A 21,749-nucleotide genomic window follows, 5' to 3' on the forward strand; every position below is an offset into this window, starting at 1 on the left:
CTACCTGCCTCCCACTGCGGCCAATCACCGGAAACGCCTGAGATTCATCAACTAATCATCCAGCTGTAGTACTTATAAAACCAGATTATTCTTGCCAGCACCGGTGGTGGCACCATCAGCCGAAGCCCTGCCTGTAGTTTCCTTCCTGTGTTTCGCTTTCATTATAAACTCGAGCTGGAACCTTGCGTCTCAGCTTCCAGTCGTCTTCTTGCCAAGCGGCTGCCACAAACCAAACCCCGGCTCGCTTCCCTCGCTGTCAGTCGCCACGTGCAGCCTCCAAACTGTCAGTCAGCCACCTGCCCGGCCACTCGCCACGCTTCCCCGGATCCCCACGCCAGCTCACCTGCAGCAGCCTGTCCTCCGCTGGCTTCACTCCTCTCACCACTCAGACTGTTTTTTAAAATAAAACCTGCCTTCTGAGTCAGTGTCCTGCATTTGAAGTCCAGAACTCTCATTACCTGAAGCATCCATAGGTTTCATGGGAATGTTTTCTGCTGCAGTCTATAGGAACGAGGTCAGATGAAATCTGCATTAGTGTTTCACTGGGAGCAATCTCTACGCTCCACACTGACGCTTAGAAGTCCGGTGTAATCAGAAAGCTCAAAATATCTGCACCAAGTGGATTATGTGTGTGTTGATTTCTCACCTGAGGAAGAGATGTCTGTGTTTTTTTATTACTTTTATTTTATTACATGCAGGAACTTTCACTTTTAACAAGGTCCTCTCCATCCATTTTGATCGTAACCGCTACAAAACTACAGGAGAAGACTTGTTACCACGGACGAGCCAACTTTCAACTACTAGCTGGAGTTAGTTTGTGTGCATGTGTCTGACGAGGGTTGCGCTCACGTTTCCTCTTCATTTAAACGTAAGCACCACAAATTAAATTCAGTTTCCTTCTACAAACAAAACCCACTAAACTAGTTTGGGACGGCACGAGACTCCGTCGAGAAAACGCTCATTTTAAAATGTAATTCGGGTGAACTGACCCTTTAAATAGCTTTGGGAGGGGAGAGGCCGCGGTTTATTTGAAGAGGGGAAAGGTCCCACGACGCAATAACAACCGTAATAATTAATATACATCACCCCAAATACGCCGTTTGTGTTGTTGACAAAATGTTTTTATTGGGGAAATTCATCACTTTCTAAACGCTGAGAATCCTGTCAGTGTTTAATGAGAATTTATCCAAATACAATAACTTGCAGCAGAGAAAGAAGGGTTTTCATTCTTACTACCTGTTGCCAGATTTTCTTATTTACTTTATTTATTAGGGATGTTGCGTCCTGTTTGTGAACACACAATAAGGCCCCGACTGCAAATTCTGTGACACCGAATTTAATCAGCAAAACAGAAAAATTCCTCATAACAACAAACCAAAGAAGTCAGAAATAAATATATTTTCTCTAAGTGGTTCAGACTTTTTCTTCAAGTATAAAATAAAAAAATGTGCCAGATGGAGTTCAAGTGGAAACTTTTTTTCTTTTTCTGTCCAGGATGTGATTTGCGGTGAGATCCTGTCTCCATGTTGGGGATAATTATTAATTATAAACAACTAATGAAGTTACAGCTAGTGAACCATGTGCACAGAGCAGCCCTGTCACTTCTGAAAGGCACTATTGAATCCTGTTGCTGGATCTTATTTATTTACATTCTTATTTATTTATATTTGTATTCTATCTTTATGTATTTTAACTTTCACCCTATCTTACATCGGGACTTTTATTCTGAAAGTTTTCAGTTTTATTTCCAGTGTTTCCTTAGGGGGGTCCTCCACACTGGGGGCTGTGTCCGGTCTGCTACTGGGGGTTCTGTCTGCGGGTCCCTTTGGCCCGGCTGATTGGGGGGCTCTCCACCTCGTTGTGGGGGTCCCCTTGTCTGCCGGGTTGGGGGTCCGGGTGCAGGCGCCCCCTAGTGGCCATGGTCTGTAACTCCTCCCGGTGTGGACAGCCCCAATGGTAGCATTTCCCACAATCCCTCAGTGCCACGCCACGCCTCTTTTAGTCAAGTGGGTGTGTGTGAGTGTGTGTGTGTGTGTGTGCATGGAGGGTGGGAGAGACGGGTTTAACTTATTTTTTAAATGCTGTAATGTTTTTAAATGAGGTCATGTTTTGTTTTTTTTAAATGTTGTAAAGCACTTTGTGTTGTCGTTGTATATGGAAAGTGCTGTATAAATAAAATTTGATTTGATTTGATCATAGTTACAGGTATTTATTAAACTCAGAGGAAAGACTAAGACAAAGGTTTAGCTGCTTTTGGCTCCTGGATTACAATCAGATGCAAAAGGAACCTGACGGTGAATGTAATTTACTTAACATGCGACACACTTCATTGGTTTAAAAGCTGCATTTTGTATAGTTTTTAATAGATCTAAAACTGTGGATTGAGGACAATGAGGGGAAACTCGACACACATTAAAGGTGTGTCGAGACTTCTTTTTAACTAAAATCACAAAAACAACTCTCTATAATGTGTCTGGAGCAACATTGCCACTGAAATATGGGAAAAAAACCCTCTAAATGTCTTTACCTGTTGGTGTGGCGTGAACAGGACTGTAATAGGAGGGACGCTAGCTCACATTTAAAGAGTCTGAATTTGTATTTTTGGGTTAAAAACCATCTTGACTACACGTACATTTGTATTTTTTTTGTCCTTTTGTCCATGCAAATACAATTTTAGGAAACTAAAAGTGAAGCCTTTGTAAAGCTCGTTCCACGGGGAAGATATTCAGAAACTCTGTTTACGGTGTAGACGGTGAAAACTGAGCTTCTGGCTTCAGATGTCAGAGCGTGTGCCAGTATTTTCTTTGTCGATTCTGTGCAACGGCCAAAACAGTGCCGGTGCTAACCTTACCACGAGGATTTTTTTTAATGTTTACACATAAATGCTTTTCTACGATGCTGACAAACAGTCATCAGAATCAGTCCACACATAAGATCTTTTTCTTGATGCACCGTTGTTGGTAGCCGAGAATAACTTTATGTCAGACGTCTAATTAGCTAAACATTTCCTTTCGGTTATATCACAGCTTGTTAGTTTGAAATGCTCTGAACAGCATTTTAATTGTGTTTTTGCATTTTCTTTTTTATATAAACCCTTGTACATGTGGACAAAAATCAAAGTGTGCATGGGATAGATCAAACCCTGTGTCTGTCTGTCGGCTCCAACAGAAGCTCAAAATGCTAAATGAGCTAACTAGCTTAGCACCTGAAGCAACTGTGCATTGCTTCCAAGGTCGAGGGGCTCATCATTAGCCAACTTCATTAGTTTGTCAGGTTACATTTGCACAGATTTCTATTGTCACCAGCCTATTAAATGGCACGTTGAGTTGTTGTCACTGTTGTCGTGGGCTCAGCAGCCTCTTAACACCCAAAATGTTGGTCGTGGTACAACAAAAGGAACAAAGGTCCACATGTTGAGATTGGAGGGTAATAGCGGCATAAAAAAGCAGATTTTCACCAAGAAGACAAGAGTACGAGTTCTGTCTTAGACCATTTCTTCATTGTTTACTTGCTTTTTTTAGTCTTTTTTTGGGTTTAGACACCAAAAACATTTAATTAGTTTCAAGAAAAGGTCATGGTTTGGGCGAGAACACATCCTACGCATGTTACAAAGCTTCATCTTGTCGGATACAAGGGTGATATGCAATTATTCAGCCGACCACAAGAGGTTGCCCACGAGATCTGGGATGTTTCCTGCTTGTCATGGATGACGGTGCACCTTCTGGCCTACTGGTATGTGCAGGAGTGCGCCTACAGATGATGCCTACAGGCTTGGAAACAGCTGATAATTGCTATTTAGTGGATTAATAACATTCTCATCTAATCAGGTGAGAGGTTACAGAGAAAATCTTTCATACATGGCGGCAACAACAAGAGCGTTACCTCTGGCAGTTGTGAAGAAAATGCAACAGACTGACCTCGCATTGATCTTCTACGTGGATCGTGATCATGCTGACTTTCTGCCTGCAGATGACCGGCTAAAAACATCACAAAGCCAACCAGAGACACTCTGAAGCAGCTACGTGGTGCTATCCAGGGTTTAGAGGATAAAACACCAGCACACTAAATAGTTAAATATATTATGACAAGAAGGTCTACTCGTTAGCAATTGTGTCTTCCTTCAATGTGAGTCATAACTCAACCTATTGAACCTGCCTCCAGCACCTGCTACATCCAAATGAATCCACTAATCAATAGGCTCCCCTGAGATGGCCATCCCACACACTTCCCTCTGCATACACCCAAATATATTACCTAATCACTTTAGAGGAGCCTCTCCAAGGTATAGGATGCAAGCGCAGAGTGCAAACACTGGTAATGAAGGGCTATAGGAGTTAATAGGACCTGCATAAGCCTTCGTCAAAGCCCGGCTTGTTGTTATCACCGTACTGTGTCCGCCTGTGAGTCAGTTCTTTCCTGCAGAACACTCTGCCGTCTCCTGCTCACATTTACTCAGGCGCCTTGCACACAGGGCAGCACGAATTGGACACCTGATGAGATAGGAAGCGCCACTTTCACTGACCGACTGGATAAAGCAAAGCCGGCACGTCCGCAAAACAAACACCATCAGCCGCCGTTTGGTCTCCGAGCTCCTTCATGAACTCCATCGAGGAAAGGCAAACAAAAAAGCAGACACACTTCCCCAAGCCGGCCTCGCCCCGCATGCTGCTGCGCAGTGTTGCACAGCTGAGGAGGCGTATGCCAAGACAAGTTAAGCCTTTGACATGTTTGTGTGAGTCAGGACCTCACTGGTGGAGAGTGTGTTCATGCATAAGCATGTGCTTGAACCCAATGGGCAGCCTCTATTTTTGTTTCTTCTCACACGCATGAGCACACAAAGAAATGGACACACACATTCACACGTCTCGAATCTAGATGAACGCCGCCGTTGCCAAAAAATTATTCAAGCTCAGACTCGAGCCCGTGTGCCGACAAACACACACAAAATCCACACACCCAGTATCCTCATTAAAATTCTCTGGCTTCTGCGGCAGCAGTGTGGAGTAAGGGCTGCGTAAGTCCCTCCGCAGATAACACAGAGAAAGCAGGCTATTGTCTTATTCTAATCCTTTTGAAGGAATGTAGTGAGAAATATCACGAAAGAGTGACGATGTGTGTGTGGAGGCTTGAGTGAAATGATATCTGCGGCCCAGTGGGTTGTTTTTCACAATACACACAGCACCCGGTTCTGACTGTTTCACAGCTTCTGTCAAACGGGCAGCGGCTGACTGGGCAGACAACATCAATATCATCTGCACGGCATTAGCATATGGACAAACAGTGCACGGTCTTCCCTGTTCACATACAGTCAAATGCATGTCTGTTTCCTTCCTCCCTGCACTGCATCTTTTCAGTTTATTCACGGCTGAAGAGCCCGTTCACAGTCTTTCAAAGAGAGTTTTAAAGTGGCCCTTTATCAAAGCCTGTTCAGTAAATGCTGACCTGGACTGGGCAGGTTTAAGGCACAGCAATTTGTTTTCCATTTCACCATCAGCTGAGATTCTTTGCTTTCACTCCCTCTGAGTTAATTTGACAACCTGTATATTTGGGCAGCGGTAAACGACTTGTGCCGACCGATAAATCGTGTTTTAATCATTACCGCAGGAGGAAAATCTGTGACAAACACATCGCAAAAGGCTGCACAGAAATGAATATGAAAAACGGTTTTATTTACACGTGCCTTGCATGCAAAGTCAGCGGGTAAGCGTTTGACCGAGGAGATGGAGACCTGGATACATGGAGGCTGCATTCACACACCATGACACGAACCCAGCCGGCTGTCTTCAGATTAAATGACGCCAATGTGGTGGCGAGGTTTGCTGAAGAGAATAAAGAAGTTGTTTTTGTTCATGTTAGAACTTTAATTCAGATTTTTGCAGGGCATTTGTCTCCTCTACAGTGTTTTCCAGGTCCTCCTGGTGGATCCCAAGGTGATCTTAGGCCAGATTAGATATGTAACTCCTGTTCTGGGTCTTCTGTTAGTTGACGGTGCCCAGAAACCCAAAGAATCACCTCCTTAGTGCAGTAGAGTGGTCAGTGTGTTCCTGTGTAAGGTCTCCCACATTAAACTAGTCCTACAGGGGAAGGACAAGGGGTTCAAACACCTCAACGAAGGAGCTGCAGCACCTCAACCAGAATAAGGAAGCCGGGGCCTCCTTCAGAAGCCCGGTGAGTATCTGGCGTGTTGACCCTTGTTCTTGGCGAACCCAAAAAGCAACATTGAAGTCACTCCCTATGCCCTACATAGTGCAGTATATAGGGCGCACGCCATTTTGTAGTGTAGTTCGAATTCTCAGCGGTTAATTTTATCCACTATATCGTCACTCAAAATATCCCACAATGCACCGTAAAAAGTCGTGTACAGCCGATGGTCACTAACCGAGCAATATGGACCATCATGCATTGCGCGAAAGGAAATGGAAACGGAGATGAACGAGAGCGCGGAAAAATTCCCGTTTGTTTTGTTAAATGTTATTTTACCCGGACAGTGAACGTCGCTCGGTTGTGATGTGGACATACAACACACTTTATTTAAATTGCTTACTGGATCCTGAAGAAACACTCTCTCATCTGGTATGTACAGCAAAATGACAATAAACTTGATTTAATTTGATTTCTTAGCTACGCAATAAAATGTTTGTACGACGCTGTTGCAGCACAAATCGCGGCTGGCGAGCGACGTAGTTAACAGCTCGAGTTGTGTCCGAAACGATACTTTGCCGAGGTGCTCCCTATATAGTGATCACTATGTAGGGAGTGAGTGGGTGATTTCGGACACAGCCATAGAGCCTCCCCTAAGTGGACCAATCACCTGCAGGACGCTGAAGGCAACAGGCGAGAGTGGGCAGACTGGTTTCTTATACTTCTGTTTAATTGGTTTGCTATTCACGTGTAATGTATTTAATAACTGTATATCCAAAATCAATAATTTAATTTCTGTGTTCAGTGGGCACAGCCTGATCAATGTGTACCTATGTAACAAAGACCTACCTATACAGCTGATATCCACACGTAAATAATAATCTATTACAGCTCATATCGATATTTTATTTACTCTGCACCGTCTTCTAAAAATGACATTCCCACACAACTGCACTGGATTCTTAATTATTTAGATTATGTTTGTTTGCGACATACATTTCTAATCAACCTGTATTTACCCTTTATTTTATCGTTTACTGTTTGCTGTCAGGCAGGAACCTGATAACCCAGAAAATAGAGCGACAGGAAACTTAAGTCTAAGAATAATGGATGCAAACACCAGGCTCCTGCTGTAGATTTATACCTCCAACTTTTCTCCCAGACTTTGTGACGTGAACTTTTTAAACTTTAAGCCTTTCCTACTGGACGCGATATGTTTCTTTCCAAAAATATAAACGAGAACGTAGTTGAGTCGTACAGGAAAGTAATTTCTCGGAGACGGGGGGTTGTGTGCAGGCTTAATTGAGTTGCACTGTTTATCAGCGAGAGTGCAACTAACAATTTAGTTGTCCGACCGAGAGTCTGAAATCAAATAAAGAAGAGAAAAAAACTGCACATTAGCCAAGACGGAACCAGTAAATATTAGGTCCCTTTTTTCTTGCTCCCAAGACTTACGTGATTGTCAAAATTGTTGCTTATTAGTATTCTGTTGAATCCATTCATCAGCTAATAATGTCAGCACATAATCACACCATCAGAGCGTGTTTTGAAAACTCACAATCACTGCCATGAGTCACTGGAAGGGAGCAGAATAAATTTATTGACCATCCCAGTGAATCAGAAATAGTTCAGGCTCCAAAACTTCTTCCTAACAGTTTGGGGTTGTTGTTTTTTTTTGGATGGTCACTTCAGTGGACCGCTCGCCTTCAGGCCAAAATCTCTGAGATATATTGTGCCGGCGATGGTCAATGAACTCTCAGAGGCTGCAATAAGCCGCCCCTGCAGAACTCCTAAGCCCTCCTCGATCAGTCACTCAATGAAACATTAGATTGTGCAGCGAAATTAATGCAGCCGAAATTAAATGAGAACACTGAAAAATCTCCCCTGTAGGAAAAAGAAGTGAGCATCTTAAGCTTAAAATCGATCAGCGTTGGAGTTGGGCAAGGTTCTTTATTAACTTTGCAGAGGACCTTCCCCACAGACCGAACCGTGGACAAACACAACTGAGGTGTCAGCAGGTATAAAATGTGCTTAGATGGACTTCTGAGCTTTGTAAATACGTTAGCTTTGAGCCGGCTATAGCTAATATCAGCTCCTCCGGGCCGCAGAGGTCAGTTATTACCATTAATTATCCCGTCCTGATTTTGTCTGCCGCGCACAGGCAACTCCAAAGAAAACTTTTACCCTCCGTCTGCCCGCCCGCCCGCCTGCCCGTCTAGTCATCTATCTGTATTTCCACGGATTTACCTTTCTATCCATCTGCGTTTAACGTTTCCTTGTTTTTTCATTCACTTGTATTGACAGAGTCGCGCCGGCTGCCTTATGAAGAAGGAGCACGCTTACTGATCTAATAAAGGTGAACATATGAATAGAATCTCCTGTGCTTGTTTGGAAAATTGAAAACACGATGCTCGGTTCCAGGAAGCAAAGAAACCAGCAAAACGAAGCGACCATAGAACGCCTCTTAATGTAAAAAATATATACGCTGTGGCTCGTATCTTGAGTAGAAACGATGCAGAACATTACGTCTTCTGAACGTGGGCTGCGATGAGCCTACACGTGCGAACGCATTTGGAAAAAGAACATAATTCAAGGTGTTGTTGTTGGGCGGTCCGGCACCAAAACACCAATTTTAATACTAATTAAAAATTGTAGCTGCAAACCACTAAAAATAGCATGCAGCACTGCAGAGGCCCATCAATTAAATTCACCCCCGGGGGACGGCTATAGCGCTGCTCTGTAGGAATAATGTGCTGTAGCTGGATGTGCAGCACAACACATACTGCGCTACAAGGCCAGATGCAAGGACACCATAAAGATAGCGCTAATGTTTAAAAGATACACATGCAATTTGAAGCTCCACACCAATAAAATGCGTTTTTATCATTCCCACTGCAATCTATAACAGCACCGCATTGCTCGTGCACGGTGCGTATACATTAAACATACTGCAAGCGCAATAAACACAGTGAGTGGATGGCGGATTACGCAGCTTATAGCACAATTAGAGCTTTATGATTCACCAAACACACAGCCATTAGTTTGCCTTTAACAGCATGAAAACTCTGACCGCAGAGCGCCAGATGATGAAGCTCGCCGAGAGGCCGCGCTTTCGGCTTCTGTTTCCAGCGTGTTATCTGGCTTCATTTCCACGTCTGCTCCTCCAGCTCTTTAGTGCAGCCAAGGTGAAATGGTGCACACAGGGAACAAGGTTCTGACTGTCAGCTGCTGAGATGCATTCAGCCCCGACCTCCTGCACCACTCAGGGCCTTCCGCGAGCTTTTCTAAACAAGTTTCAATTCCACAGCCCCCGCCGGTGTCAGTCCAAATAAACAGGTACAAGAATGTGGCTCACACACCGAGAGAAAATAAGACAGAGACATGAAAGCAAAAGGAGGAGAGGGGAGCCGGTTAGCTGTGTTCTCCGTGTCTGCGGGAGAGACGTGGGGAAGAGAGGGAAGCAGAGCGAGCACGGCTGCATATATAAAGCAGGACTGGATACTGAATTACAAGATGGTGCCTCATTCATTCAAATGAAAGTTGTTCAGTCATGCATATGCGCTGTGCTCGTTGCGCTTTTGGGCCCCCGGAGCATCGGTGTCTTTCTCAGTCGAGCCAGCGGAGAGCATCACTGAGGCACTTTTTTTTTTTCCATGATGCAAATATTGAAGCTACCATAAAAATCCCACATTCATCAGTCTCTGTTTTGATGAGCACCAGTTAGATCTTATTTGGGGGGGATTGAAAATGTGATTTTCTTTTTAAACACACAATAGAATTGAGCAACATTTAGCCCCATTACTCCTCCACTGCACAGATCTTTATCTGATCCCAGGCTGCCCCACAGAAAAGCTCAGGGGAATTGGCTGTGCGCTGGTCTTTTAGCCCTTAAAACCCCCAGATTCCACCGGCGGCTTTAAAAGGCTTGTTATCTTTCAAAACAATCACAAAAATCACAGCATTTATGGGGTTTGAAACTGTGAAAAATCAAAAAAGAACGAACGGTCAGATTTTCAACTCAGGTGCTCGTGTGTGACGTCATTTTTGAAAAATCCAACAAAAATATGCAATCACGATGTTCTGTGACAAACTTAATATTCTGCACTCATTAGGATTTAAGTTAGGATTGACTCCGCTGCGACCAAAAAATTCTGGGACTATTCGGCTAAACTGGGCTAAACTGCAGGTTGTATTTATGAGATATAAGACGTACGTATAGAAACCATAGACTGTATAAAAGATGGACGTAGCAACCGGCCCTGAAAAATGAAGCCAACCCGAAAGTGTCAGAAACCTGCGTCCGCGAGCTGCTGGCTCCAAAAAGCCCTGGCTCCCATAGACTGGAATTGGAAAAGAAGTGATCACAGATCATGAAATACTGCATTCCTACAGCTCAGGATTTTTTTAAAATTAGTTTTCATGGTCAAATCCAGAGATCAGGTGGCCAATCTGAATATAAATCAATACTGAATTTTTTAAAAATCGTCAACATTTTGCGGGGCAAGGGGCGTGGCTGGCTTGATTGACAGTCGGCAGCGAAATGTGGGCGGGGCAGAGAGGGCCCGCCTCTCAATCCGTCTGACCAATCGCTGCTCCTGTGGCTCCGCCCCCCTCCGACAATTTTTGGCTCTAAAAATCCAAGATGTCAACCAGGAAGTAGCAAAACCCTGGCTTCATTTTCTCAGTGCAGAAACAAACGGGTGACGTCACGGAAGCTACGTCCATCTTTTATACAGTCTATGATAGAAACACATTAAAGTATAAAAAAAAATAAGAAAATTCTAGGTCTTCATTTTTGCTTTTTTTTATGACTCATAGCATTCTGCGTCACACAGCACAGGACACATTTCTTGAGTTCCCTCTACTTCTAGCCACGGTTGTGATGTTTCCATAGAGATACAGGACTTCATATTGCCATGGAAAATGAGCTTACATGTGACAGCAGCAAAGAAAAAATGCCCAAGAACTGCTTGGAGTTCAGAGGGTTAACAAACGTAGTACAAATAATTAGCCGTACACGCCAGATCAACCGGTTCGGCATCCGTAAGGGTCTGCCAGGGCTCGGTCTGGATGTTCATGTACCTTCCAATTTGTTGTATGAGATGAATCCTCCGAGTGGATCAGAAAATAGAACGATAACAACAACTACAGCAGCCGTCCGTGTGCACGTCCCCAAGGGAGTCTTTCCTTTTGTTAAACTGAAAATAACCGCTCTCCTGATGAAACACACCGAGCAGCCGCAACATTTATATCATGCGTAAACCCCTCCACGTGCCACCAAAACAGTTGGCCTCTGAAGGTGTCCTGTGGGGTTTTGGCAGTGGGACTCTGGCAGCAGATCCTTTGGGTCCTGTGGGTTGCAGGATGGGGTCTCGGCGGATTGGACTCGTTCCATCGCAATCCCGCGGACGCTCAGTTGGATTGAGATGTGGGGGAGTTTGGAGGCAAAGAGTCAACACCTTGGGCTTGTTGCCATGGTTATTGAGCTGCTCCCGGGCAGTTTTTGTAGGGAAGCGGTCCTGCCGGAGTACCACTGACATCGGGGCTGTGCTCGGTCTGCAACAACGTTTGAGTGACTGTTAGGTGTCAAATTAACGTCCGTATGAGGATAAAAGGGTTTCCCAGCAGAACACGGCTTTGCAGCAAGACGATCAGAGTTATTAACGTCATGTTTCAGTGGTAAATATATTTTTTTGTGCAAAGTAAATTTGGAGAACCAACGATGCACATCGCTGCCCCTTGAGGCTGGTGGGTGGAAAAACGCCAAGTACTTGATGATAACTCAACCGCCCAGAGGAGCAGCAATGAGCCAATTTTATGCTCAAGAACAAACTTGGACAAGTGACACAAAGTTAAGATTTTCAAACAGGAGTTTTTAAAGGAGAAAATCCTGAAGACGAACTGGTTGATTTGACAAACATCTGTCTGATTGTACCAGTGCACGGCCGCCACTCTGAGCTCCTTCTATGGGAGAGTTTGGCAGGTTCCCAGTTAACGCAAAGTTAAAACACCCATAAAGGATTTCTGACACGAAAAAAATTAATCCTGCTGCAAATACAGTACATCGGCTACAAACGTTGGTCTCGATCCCTCGAGGAAGCTGTCGGGGCATAAATCATAGCTCACAGCCTAATATACAGAGTACACAGCGTTGTACCACTTTAAAATGCATCCAATGATTGTAGCTTTTACTGGAAAGGGATCAAGTGCATTGTATTTAGTGCAAAAGCGTTCTGCTCCACTACCTCTTTCTTTCCACTGTGACTGAAAATGATGTTTGGCAACAAATTAAGGGCAGAAGGGGTCGTCAATTTTCAAAGATACAGCAATTTTTTTTTTCCTGGTAGCTAAAAAAGAGGAAGTAGGGCTACTGAGGACGACAAGACTGAAGCAGCAGTAAATAAATTAAGGAAGAGAGATTTATTACAGGCACTAAGCATGTGACGTTAAACGCATCTCACTAGAGTTTCTTGAAGCTGAAGCTGTAAGACCCCCGAGGCCCTCCGGACAGCTGATTATAACACACCTACATATGGTTTTTATTGGATATAAACTCAGACTTTGGCAGCACAAACACCCATAAAGAGGGCGTCTTCTGGAAACAGGGCAGCGTCTTCGACCACTCACGAGGTGAAATAGGACAATCAATGCCCGATCAATAAAAACAATAACAATAAATCACCGTTTCCTTTGACGAATGCTAATGAACCTCCCCCCCCGGTTTGTCGCGCTGATACTTTAAAAATAGAGAGGCTGCTCTTACAGTCAATGACTGTGTCAGGATAATAAAAGCGTTTTAGTTTAATTAACATTCTCGGGAGAGCGACGGGGTCTCTTTGGATGCACCACCTCCAAATAACTACTTTTCATTTGCAACAGAAATACAGAACGTTGCTATTTTTGGGCTGTAAGGGTTTCGCGTTGTTACATCTGTGCTCCATCTGTCTGTGTTCACACTTTGGCTTTTCTTAATTTTTAAAAAAAACACATGGACGAATTTAGAAAATAATCTTACAGCACCTGCTTCATTTTTTTATTATAATTTCTTAACTAGGACTCAAAATACATGTATACACGGGTTACATTTTATGAGCTAACGGTGGCGGCAGGTTCACTGTAGTGCGTTTTTAGCGCGCTGCTAAAAGGCTGACTTAGTTGCATAATCACAACTGTGAATGGAAAGCTTTTCAGGGTCACGGCTGTCTGGAAACTGGCCTAGAAGAGAATTAGGCAGAAGACAAAGCGACGTCGTGGCCATTCCTTAACAGGGTAACACAGATACAGACTCTGATAGTCACACCTCTGGGCAGTTTACCGTTTTCAGTCGCTCGGGTGTCTTTGTAAAAACCATAATAACAAATAAAATAGAATAAATAAAAGGACAAGAAACTCGAGAGCGACAGTGTTATTACTGTCAAACAGTAAATGTTGGGTAAAATCTAAGAGACAAAAGAACAAAAGCCACGATGCATCAGACTTACAGTAAACGTCCACCCTGATGGACTTGATGGCCGGAGAGCCGAGGCCGTTCTCAGCCTTGCAGTAGTAGCGACCGCCCTGAGTCCTCAGGATCTTCGCGATGTGCAACGTCTCGTTGAACACGCTGGAGTCCTGGAAGCGGTCTGACACGCTGCCAGCTGTCTTTGTCCATCGGATCTGGGAAGACGGAGACGAAAAAGAAAAGAGGGGAGATGATTAAGACTTCCAGCTCGGGTTTACATTTGCGCACACAGTCGACTGAGGAGACAAACACGGCTTTAGGTAAGAAAATTGGAAAGCAAGGAAACAAACTGAAGTCAGTTTATTAAAAAAAATAGCCACAGATATGACCAGCATGGAGGGGAAACGAGGCCAGTTACTGATAGAAACCAGTTGTAGTTACTTTTGCTCAAAAAGCTCAACAAATTTATGGTTTCATTTTAATTTTTTCCCCCAGTTTTCTTGATCCTGCTTTTAAAGAAACACTCAACCCATCCTAACAAACAGCTACAGCAACACAATTATTTCAATCTACATCACAATTTTGGCTTTTGTGCAGCTAAATCAACACAATCCACTGTGATACTATAATGGAAAAATACTGCATCTGCATGAAGAATGTCAAAGCAAGTTTCTCTAAGTTTCATTAAAGCTGAGTGGAAAGGTTACAGGAAACCCAAAATGTGTTCCAAAAAAAACAGCACATGAACATATAATCACTTGGTTTCAGCTTCAAACTAGAGCATCGTGTTTAGCTAAACACCCGTCAGAGACTAAAAGTGAAGCATTTTGAGTACAACTATATTTATGTTTCACCTCTAGGAGATGCACTTAACTCAGGTGAAAAAGAGCCTTAGTTTAAGTTTTGTCTTCGTGCAGATTTCTACATTAGAACGAATGCGGCACAAAATGTTCCGTCCCTGGAGTTGAGCAGCGATCGTGATAACTCTTTTTGGCCGTAATCGTGCTGCCCGACTCTGAGCCAGAGGAGGGCTTCTGGTGTGAAACGTCCATGCTGGAGTTTCACTGCCAAGAGCAGAAAGTAAGAAAAAGAAGTGACTCACGCTGTGAAGATAACTGAGAAATGCTGGGTTTGCATTAACGGCTAATAACACCCGCGGCCGTTATTGGGCAAAAAGGACTTCCTGGAGTCTTGTTGCCATGTGAGGTTGCCAGGCGAACGGCGAAATGAGAGATTTTTTTTCTCCCCGTGTCACAACCATAAGGTGTCATTACACTCTGGCTAATGCACACATTACACAAGTGAGATATACTGTGTTAAGCCTTCAGAGGGGAATGAGAGCATGTTTTGCCTCCACTGTCCAGTTTATAAGCTTAAATTCAGAGATATGAACAGTATTGATCTTTTTATTTACCACCTGGCATGAAAGACAATTCCCCAAATCGACAAACTTCTCCTTTAAAACTAGAAACGTAAAGTGCACTGCTTATTATTATTATTATTATTACTAATGTAGTTGTTATTACTATTATTATTACTACTATTATTATATACTTAATCCCTATCTTTTATATATAAATATAAATATACATATATATATACATATATCTTTTCTATATTCCCCCCATTCTTCATATTCTGTTTTGCACTACTCACCTTGTTTGCACTATTTCTTATATTTATATGTACATTTTTTATTTTTTATTTTTTCCTGTCTCGTATATGTGTACCTCTGTTGAAAGCTGCTATCAACGCTGTGAATTTCTCCACTGTGAGATAAATAAAGGCATATCTTATCTTATCTTATCTTATCTTATCTTAGAACATAAGTAAAACAGAAATAAAGGTCCGTCTAACCTGTTTTGAATAACGGCCTACTTCCCTCTGCGAACAAGGTAAATCCAACCCAGAGGAAGTAAAGGAAACGAGCTTATTTTACGTGTTTCTGTCAAGATTCTGCACTTACAATCGAAGGTTTAAAAATAAAAAAGCGCCGCAGCCTGAAGTGTTGATTTGAAAAAAAAAAAAATCTTCCTGCAACTTCCCTTTTTGCTCCGTTCGGCACCAGACTGACCTCAGCGTGGCCTTCTCGGCATGAGCACCTTTCACTAACTGATGAGACCCAGTTAGCCCGTGGCATTGAGGTGTAATGAAAGGTGAAATAGTGTTACTCTCCAACATGAGGTTGTAATTGACTCTCCATCATCTCCCTCTCCTGTCCTCATTAAAGCATACAGCACGAACAGGTACTGTGACAACTCTGGCCCGCGGGCCACACAGCCAGAACCGCCGAGCATAAAGCTCCATTCAATCCCTCATCCTAAGTAAGCCGCAGATGGACTGGCTTTGCCTGCAGAGCCTCACATATCTCTGTCTAGGCAGGGGAAGCTATGAATTAGAATCCAATATCTCCACACTGTATGGTGATAGCATCATCTTGGATACTGATAACATCCCATTTTGCAGAGATAGCATCAGATGAAACAGGGATATCATTGCATGCAGGCGAGGGGCGATTGGGTGCTATCACACAGATTGCTGCTCTGGCTGCGGGGCTCTAACCATGACGGCTGCAGCTCGGGGTTACGACACTGTGAAGTTTGGTCATTTTCCCAACAAACGGGCAGAAGGTGGAATGAAAGAGTGGGTGGGCTAAAACCTGATAATGGCACCGTCTTCCAGAGGCTTTTTTTTTTTTTTTTTTGGAGCTCCCGGGTAGATGATGACAAGAAGAGGAATTCACACGCAGCGAAAGTTTATCAGAGCAGTTTTTTTTTTTTTTTTTTTTGGAGCTCCCGGGTAGATGATGACAAGAAGAGGAATTCACACGCAGCGAAAGTTTATCAGAGCAGTTTCAGATTCTCTGTTTTGCTCGGGGTGCTACTAGAGTGGTAGAAATAAATTAGCTACCCTGAAATTCAAAGACCGCTTGTGTGTGTGTGTGTTCTCGCTTTCATCGACCTCTTTCGCTGAAAAAAAAAAGACGAAGCCTGTAGTCTAGAGTGTGTTTCTGTCCTCTTCCTGTACACTGTACGGTCTTTAAGTGGATATATTACCATTAAAAATAAATGCCTGTAAATGAACACCGAAAAGGCATCACTTGGCTTGTTTCGAATGCGTCAAGAGACTCAAAAAAAAAAGCCCAAACTCAGCAACTGATTGATGCTAAAGCCCCGCTGTTGGAAAATCTGGCGCCCTATTATTACAGTTAGGGACATGGTGAGTTCAGCAAAACAAGCCCTAAAGTTAAATAAGTTATGAGCATAAATTAGATGGAGCAAAGTTTTTGAATTCTGTGTCACTCTCCCGACTGCGCTCTGGATTCTCCTCATGCAAATACAAAGCAAGCTGGCTTGTGGCGACCTCAGCAGAATTCAATATTCTCCCAGCTTATACCCCCAGTCATTTTCCCTTTGCCTTTTGTGTAAAGAGCTTTGAGTTTTAGGGAAACGCAGTATCAATAAGTGCATTGTTAGAGCGACACTAAGAAGTGGGTATTCAAATAACTCTTTATATTTTCAAAAGGAAAGCGCCCCTGTTTGTTCACAGGGGCAGCATACCGCATTACTGGTGAGCTTTCAACTCCCCCGCCACCACCCCGCCCACGTACCCTCAGGCTACTTTCATTCCTCCACTCCACCCGACTTTTTACATCTGAGCACCTCGGCCCACAGGGGGGAGTCCTGAAGGGTGCCCGGTGAGAACAGTTTGACCCTCTTGGCTCTCCTCGGTGCAATGCAAACGCTCTCGATCTGAGAGGAGCTGCCAGATTGGAGCAATAATTGGTCCTCGTCGTCCGCTGATAACCTGGTTTTTGGCAATTTTTTTTCTGTGCAAACCAGGGAATTGGCCAAACTACCAACAATGTACAGTATGCAACAAAAGGGGGGATGCAATAAGACTTAAATGTCAAATAGTTCAACACTGTTCCACCTTACAGTAGCTGCATTACTTCTAAATTGAACAGGAGAGTTTCTGCACTTCTGGTAAATTAAAAACTAAAGTTCAGATAAAAATACAGAGATTCAAATCTTTTATTCAGTCAGTGCTTCGTATGTCCAGCTTCATATCTGATGACAGACTCAACCCTCCTCGGCATGGAGGTGTTCTGCAGAGATGTTCTGCCATCCTTCAAAGACCAGTTGCTGTTCTTTGCTGGAGGGCTTGTGTTGCTCTGACTTTCTCTTTAAAACACCCCAAAGGCGTTCTATCGGATTCAAGTCAAGCCAACACACTTTGCCAGCTCATAGTTTTTACTTTTTTTTCTTCTTTGGAAACTTTGTCGTGGTTTCGGTGGTGTGTTCTGGATCGAGATCATGTTGAACAATTTGCTCTTCTGCCGAACTTCTGCAGACTAAAAGTCATCTCATCAGGCAGTATTTTGGTTTATCCATAAGAATGCATGATGCCATCTATAAATGAAACCTCCCCAACACTTGGGCACTCATGCAGCTTCATATTATCATGCTTCCACCTCCGTGCTTCACTGTCAGGACGATGCGTTCACTGTGGTGGTCCTGGTCAGGGTCTCACTAAACATGCTGGAGAACATCTGAGCCTAATGGTCTCAATCTCAAAGAGTGTTCTCCTGATATTAGTCAGGATTCTTTCCATGACTTTTAGAAAAGCTGTCTGAAGTCTGCTTTTCAGAGCTAGATGGTAAAAGTAGTGCCCAGTCAGCGGCATCATTTTAGAAAGACGGCTCTGATTAATGCTACTATGGCTTCTTCTATACATCCTCGTCACTGCTGCAACTGCAGGTCCATGTTTTCATTCTGATCTTTTTCCATCTTGGTGAAATTTGTGGTTTGTTTGTAAAGAACTGGTGTAAATGTGTAAATAGGTGTTTAGCTTAACTATGAGCAGAAGAATGAGGGGTGGGAATTAATGAGGCTTTGGCTTCCTCCTGCTCCCTTTCGGACACATGATTTACCATAAATTCTGGACTACAAGCCGCTACTTTTTTCACACGCTTTGAACACTGCGGCACAATGATGCGGCTAATTTGTGGATTTTTACCAATTTGCTTCGAGACGGAAGTGACACTGAGAGCGACAACGAAAGAGAGACTGAGGAAGTGTGTGACGAAGTGATTCTGTTCAATTCCGACACTGAAGAACTTTAGTGGTTTTAGTGCAGGAGGAAGATGAAGATAGCGATCAATGACTTTTCCTGGTAGGCTGCTGTAGTTTTTATTTTCTTAACCAGCCGTGTTACAGGAACTGTTGTGTATGTTACCAGTACGTATTTAATTAAAAGTTTAAAACATCTTTCTGTGTAAATATCTCATGTTACAACGTGGACACCTGCAGCTTATAGACAAGTGCAGCCTGTATATGTACAAAACTGGTTTTCTTTTTAAAGTTAGGTGGTGCGACTTATATTCAGGTGGACTCTATAGTCCGGAAATTATGTTATTTATTCAAATAATGTTTGAGAGTACTTTTTCTCTCTTTTAGATTCAACTATTCATGGAGTGGCAACAGAATGTATGTGGGTGTATATATATATATATATATAAAAATATATATATAATTTGTCTGTCACTCACATGAAGTCTTTTTTTCATATATATTTTTCTCATCTTTTCTTTCTCAATTTTTAAAAATATATTCGAAATGAAGAATTGAAAAAAGTGTATCTGGAACTTTTTTTTACATGGAACCATGATGTAGACATGCAGATAGACCCAGCCCATATTTTGAATACAGAGAAAATTCTAGTATTTAAAGCTATTTTGGAACCATGTTTATACAAAAATGGAAAATAACAGGTGTACTCAAATACTGTCAGTGATCACAGGTATTTACTTTTGTGTACCTCTCAATATAGCTGTTCTAAAGGGTTTGCTTATGAATGCAATTATTGATATATGACACGATTTTGGAACAGTTTGATATTTCAGTGATCCTGCCTAGATTTCTGTTGTACACTGAACCATCCAGCAACAGGAATACATTACCCCTGCCTGTGCCTTGTGATTGTACGCATACATTATTACCATTACGAGTAAATAGAAGCTGGTTTTCACGCTTTATCTCACACTGCTAGGAAACAGAGTTGTCCCCTCACATTTACAATAATCTGCTTTATTAAGAGAAACACATCAAAAAACACACGACGCCACTTAGTTCCACGGAGGGAAAGCCGAGTCAATACAGTAACAACGCCGCTCTCCCTTAAATCAGACATCCCGATAGAAAGATCAACATTTGCTCACATGGAAAGCAGAAGCTCGTCTAGATTAGTATCCGACTGAAAATCCCAGCAGCGTTGGAGACCACACATGCTGCGATGTCACGGCAAGAGCTAATTAAAATGCGCCCAGTGTCTGTTGTTATGCGGCGATCATATGCCGGAGCACGCGTCTTCGGTGAATCTCCCATAATGCCTGCTGTGACGTTTCCCCGCTCCCCAACTACAGACTGGTTTCTAATTGCTTGCCATCTTTTCTTTTAGGCACTGATGGCGGTCTGTGCTGCTCGCTGGTGCAGACAAGTGTGGCTGAGCATGACAAACAAGCGATCACACGACGCAACGGGGGGTCCGGGAGGGCCACAAATTGCGAGCGCACTTACTCCACAGGTCTATATTAGAAAATACTGACCCTCATGAAAATTGGATGATCATACGAAAGGAGGGTTTTTAGTGTCAGAATCAAAGAGGAGACAAGACGCGGAGCTAAAAATACATCAGCTTTTATTTGCTTGTTGTTGGTGCTGCGGCTACAACTCGCTTTCAAGAGCATAAATGACCGTGAGTGCAGTGGATAGGGTGTAGTTTGAGGGAGAACTCTGACATGGGTGCCCCTTCTGATCTTGCGGTTTGTATAGCAAACAGTGTAAAAAAAAAAATAGAAGGTTAAATCATGTTCAAAAAAAAAAAAAAAAGCACCATCTGCAAAAGACACCAGCACTGTAGGCTAACTGTCATGGGAGCATCCAAAACAGATCACATACTCCAATTGGTCTGTATAAAAGCGAAATGTCCCAGGGCCTGAGGTCAGCTTATTTGTACTCGCTGACCCGTGGCGCTGCGAGTTGAATCTAGCCAGCCAATAATTGAAACAAAAAAAAAAGGTGTTTGCAATGTGGTGTAGCTGGAGCCTGTTGGAGCCTGGTACTCAAACAAAGTAGTGTGGACATAATGGATGGAGGCCAGGGCAGAGGAGACGGGGGCAGATGGCTTCATCATCGGGGACTCTTTGATGTCTGTTCATAGCATCAAAGACAATGAACGAGTCTGGAGAACAGCGACCATGAAAGCGCGAGCAGATGAAGTGGGCTATATGTGGCGCTCCGCCGCAGAGTCGACGAGGGTAAGACGAGGCTGGAGACGAAGGCAAGGGCTTCAGGACCGGTTGTATTTAAAGAGCTGATTAAAATCTGGTTTTTTATCTTGTTGACATGTCGTATGCTGTTTTTATTTAGATGCTAGAGGACGCATCATGAGGTAAATAAGTACAACAAACCGAAGAAACCAATTCTGTCGACTTCCTTCCTTTGAATCCGTCTTTAGTTTTAAACAAGTATTGACGAACTGCTTCAATATTAATATATGAAAACATACACCTTCATTAATCTCACAGCGGAGAAATGTGCATTCGTACAGCAGCAAAGATGATTGTGCAAAGAATTATCAGCAGAAATATGAAAATAAACCAGAAATATACATCAGTTTAGATTGTTCCCCATAAACATGGAAATAACGATATTTCACCAATCAGTGCTAATGCATAGATTCTTTCATGAGTAGAAATACTGACAGAGAAGTATTAATAGTGCACAGACTGTATTTATATTGCAAGGATTTGTCCAAAGGTAGTAAAATACTGATATTGATCCTTGTATATATATGTATAACTCCACCTTAACAAACCTTCAGAAAACCCATGTTTCCATCATCTACCTGAGACGACATCAATCAAACTGAAGTGATCTCTATTTTTGTCATTTCTACTGAGTCAGATCCACTCAGCTTCACTTTGATTGATATTATCTCCAACAAAATCTACAAAAATGGAGTCATCTGTTTTTGCAAATGAGCTCCTCACATGTAGAAACGTTGATGCTGGACACAAACCACAGCTTTGAACGTGCCGATGTTGCACCGACAGTCGTGTCAAGCAGCTCAGCAGCGGTTGGTGCACGTTCACGTTGGTGTTTTT

The 21,749-nt window shown here is 43.1% G+C and overlaps 1 protein-coding gene across 1 annotated transcript in view; it reads right to left on the bottom strand.

The window, feature by feature from the left end:
- The window catches only part of LOC103358159 (MAM domain-containing glycosylphosphatidylinositol anchor protein 2), a 266,805-nt gene that overhangs the window by 152,325 nt on the left and 92,731 nt on the right, over nt 1-21,749 (bottom strand). The window contains exon 3 of the mRNA XM_008283011.1: nt 13,623-13,797. Within this exon, the coding sequence (XP_008281233.1) occupies nt 13,623-13,797 (175 nt within the window). The remainder of the gene's footprint in view (nt 1-13,622; nt 13,798-21,749) is intronic.

This window comes from Stegastes partitus, unplaced genomic scaffold, assembly GCF_000690725.1.
Source record: "Stegastes partitus isolate 25-593 unplaced genomic scaffold, Stegastes_partitus-1.0.2 Scaffold294, whole genome shotgun sequence".
Taxonomy (NCBI): domain Eukaryota; kingdom Metazoa; phylum Chordata; class Actinopteri; family Pomacentridae; genus Stegastes; species Stegastes partitus.